Source organism: Triticum urartu, unplaced genomic scaffold, assembly GCF_003073215.2.
Source record: "Triticum urartu cultivar G1812 unplaced genomic scaffold, Tu2.1 TuUngrouped_contig_3831, whole genome shotgun sequence".
Classification (NCBI taxonomy): domain Eukaryota; kingdom Viridiplantae; phylum Streptophyta; class Magnoliopsida; order Poales; family Poaceae; genus Triticum; species Triticum urartu.
Window position 1 is genome coordinate 5747 of NW_024114383.1, and position 11196 is coordinate 16942.

Here is an 11196-nt window from a genome sequence, read left to right on the forward strand (position 1 = left end):
TAACATTCCATAATCCTTTTCTTTCAAAAAAAATCACTTCTGGAGAGAAGATTGCTATGTCCACGCGAGCTTCTCATAGGCCATCGCCACCGCATGTAGTCATGCGAGAGAGAGGGAGACATCCATGCAACATGCAGAGAGAGGAGAACGCGGGCGGACAGCCAATGGGCTCATGGGGCATTTATAGCTCCTAACTCCTCCCATCCATGCGCCAGGGGTGTTTCCGTCTAGAAAGCATGTAGCGAGCCCCTGCCTTGGTATCTGGGTCTGCCCTTATGCGCAGAGTAAAAAGAATCGGAGGGAGTACTAGTAAATAATAGCCTCACCTCTTCGCTGAGGAACGATCTATAGTTGGAATGGACGAGGCCCTACGGTTACTACGCTCTTATCTCCTCCTCGCCAGTTCCCCTCCCCCCGAAGAGAAGGCAGTTCGTCGCTGCTCCCATGGATTCACCAGGCGGTTCTCCTCCTCGTCGGGGCTGGGAGTCCTTGGACGATGATCCTATTGGAGAAATCGCACGCCACTCCGACGTCCTCACCGTCGCAAGACTCGGTGCTTCCTGCACCAACTTTTTCAAGACGCTGCTTAAACAGGCCATGCTTGTTGGTCTTCCATGCATCCTCAAGGAGAAGGTTCTTCTATGGAACAATCCTTCGAACAGTCCACCGCTCCCTGGCCATGGTTGCACGTTGACTCCGCTAGAGTTGCCGACGTTGAGAGGTAGTCGGATTTTGTCTGATGAGCTGGTCAGTAATGGAGTTTGATCATGTAGTACATAGTTATTCCATTTCCATCCCGTAATTTCTCCGCTGCCCACCGTCTTATATATAGGTCTGGGTCGGTGCCAACGGAGATTGGCTTGCATACCTCCGGCCGGATACCACCATCATTTTGCACAACATCCACAACAGTGCGGCCGTTCCGGTAGACCCCTTCTCCACCATTGGGATCGGCCTTCCAGACTGGCTGGGCAAGAATACGTATGATGATGCCTACATGAGATTGAAGAAGATAGCAATTGCAGACCCGCTGACAAAGCGACGCGGCTACGACGATTACTATCTCATCGCTGTGTTCGACATAAGGATTGCCATCAATGCAGGAGGCAGTAACGGCAGATGTTGGCGCATATTGGCGGCGGTAGATTTGTACCCCTACACGTTTGAAGACGCCGTGCACCATCTAGGCCGCATCTTCGCGGTGACAAGCCAGGGGACTTGTTTCATCTGGTTGACATCCTACGGTACGGGAGATTACAAACGGAATGCACAAACCATCATTTGCATCCCTAACGGTACTCCATTATTTTGCAGGGACCAGTCATCCCCCGATCAAAATAAGATCGCCGATCCTGGATGTGCTTCTGCTTCCGCGATTCGGTGTAACCTGGAAATTTGTAGCTGACTTTGGCATATTGTGATCAACTATCTTAGCAGTCGTTACCCATGGTACCACTGATGTGCAACATGGTCACATAATCTACCACGATCGGACCGTCACCATCTACCTAGGTATTCCATTTTTTAACCCTCTCGCCTTCTCTTTCATTGTTGTACTAGTAGTATACTTTGTAGTACTAGTAGGAGTGCTTTTTACCTTGGAGGACGCGTATCGTTAGCTAGGCCCTTGAAGACTTGAACCCACTAGCTGCCACCATTTTTGTTTTTCCATGTCTTACTATCTCATGCATTTAGCCAAGAGTGGCTATATACAATAAGCCGGTTATTTTACTTCCTCTATACCGGAGTAGTACTATTTGCTGCAAAGTATTACTGACCGCCACATTTGAGCACAACATTATTATGCATGGACCTTGACTATGTATGTCACCATGTGTCCAGATCTGGGATGCAGCGTGTACTAGATGAACGGCGCCGAGTTCGACCCCCGTGATGCTATGTGGGTGTCGAGGAACACTCTTGGAGAGTACTCGCTTTTCATCGGGGACAGCTACCCCATTGTGAAGCAGATGCCACCTTCCGTGCACGACACGGAAGGCCTGCTGTTCATGAAGCATGGTTGTGTCTTCAGTGTGCACCGCTGGATGAACGACATGCTGGGACACGCTATCCTTGATTTATGCCGCTTCAGCTTGGATGAGTCTCCATCGTGTGGAACCGGACTAGAAAGCTGCGACAATGATTCCCGTTGCCCACCGCTATGGATCGTGCCATCCATGAAGAACACATGGGACTGGAACCTGGAGGAGGACATGTAGCCCATCTATAACGTGTATGTGGAGTACGGTAATTGTGAACGGTAGCGCTGTGAATATATGTAGACTAGTTGTGCACAAATTTATCACATGAGTTGGAGATGAACTTGTGTGGCATACTGGCTTTTGTCCTTTAGAATTTATTACTAGTAAATGTGTTATGTGTAGATGCAACTTGTGTGGTTGTTGCACGGGCTCCAACACGCTCTTTGAGAAAAAAAGGTGGCACAGCTTTGGATATACGTGACGTGGCGACATCATACAGTAGCATCATTCGCTATAGTTGTACTAGTACACTCCTACTAGGACGACAACTCCTATAAAACCTTGCGCTTGGCTCTTTGCCTCTTTGGGAGGTTCAACAGTTCGTACTCGTGTGAACCTTGCACTTGGCTCTTCGCCTCTTCGGAAGGTCCAACAATGATGATACTACAATACAATATGCTTCTGGCAATCTGACACTGATTGAACTGCTGCACGTCCACCGCGAGGGCGAGGGCGAGGGCGAGGGAGAGGGAGAGGGAGAGGGAGAGGGAGAGGGCGCTGTAGTCAAAACCCTCTCCTCGTCCTGCGAACCACCACGCGCGTGGGCGAGGGAGAGGCATAGTAAGCAAGCTTCTCCTCGTTCGGCGAGTTGATGGGACACATCAAAGCAGTATTAGTACTAGTAGTAGTAGTCCATACTGCGTCCTTTCCGATTAATATGGCTTAATTTGAAACAAGAAAAATACACTGGCGGTCAACGTATGTAACAGTACGCTCTTTACGGTCACTATATATAGTTTTGCAGTGATTATGCGATCTCTAGCTCATCAAGCACCGTATTGCACCCTACTGACCGGCCACATAGTCGACGTGGCACTTTGTTGACTGGTTAAATTGTCACCTGGTTTCTGGGTCCCACCTGTCAGTTGGCAGAGCAAAGAAATCAGTTAAACAAAACTTTACGCAGGCGTGACACGAGTCCAATCCTTGCGCGCGAACCGCCCTGGCTGTGTATGTGAGTGCATGCACGTGTCGTACCTCAGTCTTCCCACAAAGAGTGTACTACATGATGTACATCTACACTTCCAATGTGTTTAGCCTTTAATCTAAATCGTTATTGATTGACTAATGCACCAACTTGTGCTGTAGGTATAGGCTACATGTCTATCCTAAATTACAGCATGCAACGGCCTTCAATTAATCTTCTTACCTCAATGGTCGCATGCACACATAAGTCTGCTACTTTTGGGCGTTAATTATGCCCTGGTCAATGTGTAAATCTCTAAATGTACAGTCTTTCACGGACGTAGGGAGTAGGTTGAGCACTTGAGCGTGAGCATGTGTGTTGCGTCATGTGCTGTGTGCCGCATGGGTGCGTGAGTGTTGCGTGCGTCCATGTGTACGTGTGAGTGTTGCATGTTGCATGCATGCATGCATGCATGGGGCTTACTCCCTCCCATTGACATGTCCATTTGGCAATAGATTTCAACAAGTGACTAGGTATGGAGCAAAATGAGTGAAGTGAGCGTAGAGGCATAGGGATACTGTAGAAAGGAAGTCCTCGCGATCCATTTATTCCCCATCTCGGTCAGAGAGAACTATTCAACTAGTCTTCGCAGTGAAGTGACAATACACACTACAGCAGATGCGACACGTAATTAATAAGGTGAACCAGCATGTTGGTGTCACTAAATCAGTCGGTTATGTTTGGTAGTCTCAAGTCATTGAAAGCATGCACAACCCACATATCTTATTGGTTGATATGCCACAAAACAGAAAAAGAGAAGGGAGTTAATGTACGATGCCTAAGTGTTTTGGGATTATTTGGTGTTCGTAAGGTGACTTACACACCTAGACGGTGGGAGTAGTAGAATTGAGATTGAATGCACTTTCTTCCCCGTCTTCCACTCTTCTTCCTCCTTTGTTCTTCTTCCTCCTCTCTTCCCCATCGTCGGCCGCACACCATTTACCCCCGCTCACTGCTCGCCCGCCCGCGCCATCTTCCTTGGTAGCTCGCGCGTACCATATCCCCCCGCTCACTGCTGGGCCACACGAGGAGAAGCTTCTTCGCTCGCCCGCCCGAATCCACTTCCCCGCTGGCTCGCAGGCACCGAAAACCCAAATGGCAGAACCGACTAACACACAGAGCCGCGATTGGAATTCCCTCCCCGATGTTCTCTTGGAGCAGATTTGTAGTCGTATGAACCTACTCAGCACAGTTCGTCTGGCCGCATGCTCGGTGTCTTTGTACCGTCTACTCGTCTGCAACCGGCCGGCTCTTTTCAAGACACCCTCCTTGCTGATGCCCAATCCTCGCAGGTGGCCCAGACACCGACTTGACGATCCTACCACTACCCGTCCACCTGTCCTACATGCGCGGCCACTACTGGGTGGGCATGAAGGCCAACTGGAGCGTCCTCAACCACCACACCGGTAGTCCGTGGCATCTCGTGGATATCTACACCTAGCGAGAGATCACCCTTCCATCATTGGATACCGCCGCCATCGAGCCTCGCGGCCCGCCGGACACTCCTGCCTACTACGCACGAGACGCGTCAAGCTTTTTGCTTGACCTCTGTTTGCAGAAAGTTGTAATCTGTGAAGTGCCCACACCATCAAAAGACTACATGGATTACAAGCTCATTGCCTTGTTCAACAAGGGATTAGTCTATCTGGAATTCGGTCGCCATACATGGTTATGGCTCATCATCAATCCTGTTGAGGAAACATTTCTGTCTGATGCTATAGTGCACGATGGCATCGTTTACGTGGTCGACGCACAAATTGGCTACCTATATTGGTGGAATCTATCATTGTGTAATTGTTCTATCTCATCTCATCTTTACCTTATGAATACGACTGCCTGTTCATTTGTCACAAATTTAGAATGCATAGCATGTCTATAACCACATCATTGCTATATGTTCCTCTCATTTCCTAGATTTTTATGACCACACATGTTATTGTTAGAGTTGATATGAGAACAATTGGCATCTAATGATTGTTAGAATACATATTATGAGCATAACATCATGATAGCTATATGTTACTCTCATTTACAAGATTTTTATAACAACGCATGTTATTGCTTAGAGTTGATATGAGAACAGTAGTAGTAAGTGCTATGGTAGAATATGAGTAGGCGCTGTCATAGCTGTTTTCCTCTCATTGTTACATGATGTTTGAACCATGACATATTGCTAGAATATGAAAGCCATTGGCTTATTTTTTAACTTGGGGTATGATTATGACCACGGCATTGCAATTCTCAGAAAGACCCCAGCTCCGTTGGGCCAGGCGTATTCAACTGGAGGCAGGTTTACAGGCTCGGCAACCACTCCTTGTTCCTCGGGCACAATTATCCGATCATCCAACCAATCATCGATCATATCATTGGCGATGATTACTATGCTATGCAACTTCCATTCGCTAGGGGGGCTGTGTTTACACATCATACCATGGGTTTCATGAATCACCGTATCCAGAGATTCGTCGACACAGCTTGTTACGAGATAATCTTCAGTGTGTGAAAGGCATCAAGCTTCCATGCGATGGATGGCTTTTGCAAACCCGACATGCGGCGATGTGGTTCATGCCAACAGCAAATATGCACAACTTGATTCGTGTTGATATCTAGAGTGAGCCATGTATTCTGCTGCTGTAGCACGACCCTCTTTTGTTGGATATTATGTACTTTTGTTAGTTTGAAGCAGTCCTCTGGTTTGAAGGATAGATACCTTCCTGGCATCAAGTGCATCCTAACTCACATGCGTAGGATGTACTGATAATGATGATGGAGATGCTCTGCAGAAGCCATATATATATCAGTTAGGCTTCAAGTGCGTACTTGTTAGTTAAACCTATGTATAAATCGTGACACTAAATACGACTAGTAAGTAGTACAGTAACAGTACTAATATGCGTCGGTCAAATTATTCATCATGTCCACACATTGAATTGAAGTGACAACACGCTGCGCGTGAGGTGACACAAGAATCCCGGCGGCATGTTCGGGTATTCTGGACTTCAGATTTGGAGAACCACTTATCTGTCGAAATCTTTCATCATTCACTTAAAACAGTCGATTGATCATACATTGAGTACCATATAACTGGAGTTACCGATGCAAGTCGAAGAAGGATTGGCCCGTGCTGCCGGCTGGCGTCAAGTTGGATCCCACGGATCAGGAGCTGATCGAGCACCTTGATGCCAAAGTGAGTGCTGGCAGCGCGAGATTTCAGTCTCTCATCGATTTGTTCATACCAACCATCGACAGCGAGCACGACATATGTTACACCCATCCTGAGAAACTTCCAGGTAAGACACCAGTCGGCCGTCTACTTGCACAAACATATTCCTTTGTTTATAGCTCTATTTTTCTTTTTAGACGCAGACCTGGTGAAGCAATTACAATTTGACAGTTAATAAAAAGTGAAACAAGTGACTGCAACATGCCAAAGATGTTATGAAAATGCCAACTAGGTACACTAAAACCTGTATTCCACAATACTGCAGGTATCTCACTGAGTGGCCTAAAGCATTTCTTCCAGCACAATTCTAGGGCGTTCAAAAGGGGCGCGTGGACGCGTCACAAGATACATTCGGAGTGCGGCATGCACGCGATGTGGCATAAGACCGGCAATACCTTGCCGGTGGTGGTCAACGACCGGCAGACGGGCAGCAAAAAGGTTCTGGTGCTGCACACCAACAAGAACTTCGACCAGCAGAGGACCAACTGGGTGATGCACCAGTACCACCTCGGGGACCTGGAGCAAGAGAAGGAGCGGGAGCTGGTCCTCTGCAAGATCTTCTACCAGACGAACACTAGGGCCAGGAGTAAAAAGATTATAAGTTAGTTTGGTATTGGTAGTTGTACTACCTTGTCATCCGCAAGTTGGTATTGTTGTTAACGATCTTTTGGTATGAACTTGCATTTGCTTCCAACCATCACGCCGAGGGTCGACGTGGATATAAAGCTAAATCATTTGTTTCGAAACGAAATTTCAGGCACATGATTTTTATTTGATGGGTAGCATAAGCACCCGCCGTTCGAATTCCCAGTTCTCTGATTTTTTCGAAACAAGTGCATGCACTTATTATTACGATAAAAAAACAACATCCATGCTGCATCCCAGTTATCAGTCTGTACTTGCAGAATTCTCTCGTTTATTGAGCACGTATATTGTTTTTTCAAGTCGAGCAAGTTTCAACTTGGCTGTAGATTGCCCAGGGTTGTTTTCTTTTTAATAGGCCCAGCCCATGACGACAATGGGGCACAAAGATCCAGCAGGTATCTACTGGCCTCTGGCCCGCCAACGTTAGTTATATTTTGTCTTACAACATCCTTAGGCAATTTTTTTTACTGAAATAAACACACATTCCAGTTCTATTTTCCTCTTGAAACGCATGTCCTACATCCGTTTTCTAATCTCTATCTATAGTTTTACTAGTTCATATACACGTATCATTATATTGAAACACACATACAATTCCCTTTTCATATTTAAATCCTTATTTTTGTTGTTTTTTCCCACCCATCGTAGATTTTTTTACCACTGGTTTTCCCTTAAACCAACTAAATTATCCCACGTCTTATTTGCTTACAAAAACAAAACGATTTTTTTGCAAATCAATAAGGTCTTAAAAAAATGTTTATCATTTCGGGATTACAACAGTTCGGACTCCACCGAAATATGCAAAATAAGGTTGGACTTTTTGACCGTGGTCCTGGGCAGAAAATCGGCTGTAATAAATTTCTTAAGAATTAGCAAATGGGCAGCAAATTATAAAAAATAGCAAATGGGCTTTATGTTGTCTACAACAGATTTGGAGGCTGACTTGTGGGCCTACTAAGTTCATGCATACACAAGGTTTCTCCAAAAACAAACTTAGTCAACAATCGACTCTACCAGCGGCAGACCATTAGATGTCAATCTAACGGCAGTCGTGCTTCTTCAGTCTCTAATCTTCCTGCCCAGCCGCCCAAACCAGCGCCGCTGGAACCTCCTGCTCCCGCCTCCCGTGGCCGGCAATGCTGCCGGGAAGGCCTCACGGCCCCATCATACTCGCATCCCTGGCCTGTCTATCGATCTAGTCACCCACACCTCCTGTTATTTTCCGGCGACGGCAGCCAAACCAGTCAATCCTCGTACTCTCCACCACGTGGGCAGCCACTGCCGTGTCTTCCCCGACTACGTGTCATTGCCTTCCTAGGCCTCGCCGTTGTCTACCGCCCTGGTGCTCTCGCCTGCTTCGTGTTCGAGAAAGATCCCAGCTCCGTTGGGCCAGGCGTATTCAACTGGAGGCGGGTTTACAGCCTCGGCAACCATTCCTTGTTCCTCGGGCTGAATTATCCGATCATCCAACCAATCCTCGATCATATCACTGGTGATGATTACTGTGCTATGCAACTTCCATTCGCGAGGGGGGCTGTGTTTACACATCATACCATGGGTTTCATGAATCACCGTATCTAGAGATTCGTCGACATAGCTTGTTGCCAGATAATCTTCAATGTGTGAAAGGCATCAAGCTTCCATGTGATGGATGGCTTTTGCAAACCCGACATGCGGCGATGTGGTTCATGCCAACAGCAAATATGCACAACTAGATTCTTGTTGATATCTAGACTGAGCCATGTATTCTGGTGCTGTAGCACGACCCTCTTTTGTTGGATATTATGTACTTTTGTTAGTTTGAAGCACTCCTCTGGTTTGAGGGATAGATACCTTCTGGGCATCAAGTGCATCCTAACTCACCTGCGTAGGATGTACTGATAATGATGATGGAGATGCTGTGCAGAAGCCATATATATATATATATCAGTTAGGCTTCAAGTGCGTACTTGTTAGTTAAACCTATGTATAAATCGTTACACTAAATACGACTAGTAAGTAGTACAGTAGTAGTACTAGTATACGTCGGTCAAATTATTCATCATATCCACACATTGAATTGACGTGACAACACGCTGCGCGTGAGGTGACACAAGAATCCTGGCGGCGTGTTCGGGTATTCTGGACTTCAGATTTGGAGAACCACTTATCTGTCGAAATCTTTCATCATTCACTTCAAACAGTCGATTGATCATACATTGAGTACCATATAACTGGAGTTACCGATGGAAGTCGAAGAAGGATTGGCCCGTGCTGCCGGCTGGCGTCAAGTTGGATCCCACGGATCAGGAGCTGATCGAGCACCTTGATGCCAAAGTGAGTGTTGGCAGCGTGAGATTTCATTCTCTCATCGATTTGTTCATACCAACCATCGACAGCGAGCACGCCATATGTTACACCCAACCTGAGAAACTTCCAGGTAAGACACCGGTCGGCCGTCTACTTGCACAAACATATTCCTTTGTTTATAGCTCTATTTTTCTTTTTAGACGCAGACCTGGTGAATCAATTACAATTTAACAGTTAATAAAAAGTGAAACAAGTGACTGCAACATGCCAAAGATGTTATGAAAATGCCAACATGCCAACTAGGACACGCCAATTGGACTTTTTGACCGTGGTGCTGGGCAGAAAATGGGCTGTAATAAATTACTTAAGAATTAGCAAATGGGATGCAAATTAAAAAAATAGCAAATGGGCTTTATGTTGTCTACCACAGATTTGGAGGCTGACTTGTGGGCCTACTAAGTTCATGCGTACACAAGTTTTCTCAAAAAATAAAGTTAGTCAACAATCGACTCTACTAGCGTCAGACCGTTAGATGTCAATCCAACGGCAATCGTGCTTCTTCAGTCTCTGATCTTCCTGCCCCAGCCGCCCAAACCAGCGCCGCCGGAACCGCCTGCTCCCGCCTCCCGTGGCCGGTGGTGCTGCCGGGAAGGCCTCACGGCCCCATCATACTCGCATCCCAGGCCTGTCTATCCATCTACTCACCCACACCTCCTGTTATTTTCCGGCGACGGCAGCCGAACCAGTCAATCCTCGTACTCTCCACCGCATGGGCAGCCACTGTCGTGTCTTCCCCGGATCCATGTCGTTCCCTTCGAAGGCCTCGCCGTCGTCCACCGCCCTGGTGCTCACGGCGCGGCGTGGTCAATGATGTCCATCCAACGGCCATAGTGCTCTCGCCTGCTTCGTGTTCGAGAAAGATCCCAGCTCTGTTGGGCCAGGCGTATTCAACTGGAGGCGGGTTTACAGCCTCGGCAACCATTCCTTGTTCCTCGGGCTCAATTATCCGATCATCCAACCACAACTAGTAAAAGGCCTACTAATGGCGCATTAGTTTTTCTTACTAATGGCGCATCACTGGTGCGCTATTAGTATCACGCCACTAGTATTTACTACTAATGGCGCACCACTGGTGCGCCATTAGTATCTGGTACACTAATGGCGCACCACCCAGTGCGCCATTAGTATATAACACCATGCGCCATTAGTATGCCTCCCAGGGCCATATTTAACCATGTGCTTTGGCACACTAATGGCGCACTGCGGATGGATGTGCCATTAGTATACTTGGCATACTAATGGCGCACTCTGTAGTGATGCGCCATTAGTATGAATATTAGGTTTTTTTACTTTTCTGATTTTTGCACAGGTTACAAAATATATTATTTGACAGAATATAGAAAGTAGCACACAGCAACAACAGATTCATCGAATACAATAGAAGATTAGTCTCCGAATACAATTCATCATATTAGTCTCCGAATTCAAAAGACCGAACAAAGATAAAACATTACAAGTCTCGAGACCGCGAGTATCAAGTTTGTCGGAAGTACAACTAATCATCATCATACAACTTCTAATCGTTATTCATAACAATTCATACGATCATCATATTGATAGTCATCGAACCAACCCTACTTAATTGTTCTTAGCACATGATCATCAGTATTAGGCAGGACCTAAATACCCTATTTAAGCTAAAATAGCATAAAACAATATAGACCCTGACTCTCCATTATGGAGAATGGAGAACATCCTATCTCCAATTCTTGCACTTCACTTCCTTTTGCTTCCAAGAAGCTCCTTACGAC

At 46.5% G+C, this 11196-nt stretch overlaps 1 protein-coding gene across 1 annotated transcript; it reads left to right on the plus strand.

The window, feature by feature from the left end:
* Positions 1–6361: 6361 nt before the first annotated feature.
* Positions 6362–7015, plus strand: LOC125527417 (NAC domain-containing protein 75-like; the record flags this gene model as incomplete). Its single annotated transcript, XM_048691924.1, has 2 exons — positions 6362–6518; positions 6717–7015. Coding segments are annotated over 2 exons (456 nt in total), but the record flags the coding sequence as incomplete, so codon positions are not given.
* Positions 7016–11196: the final 4181 nt, after the last annotated feature.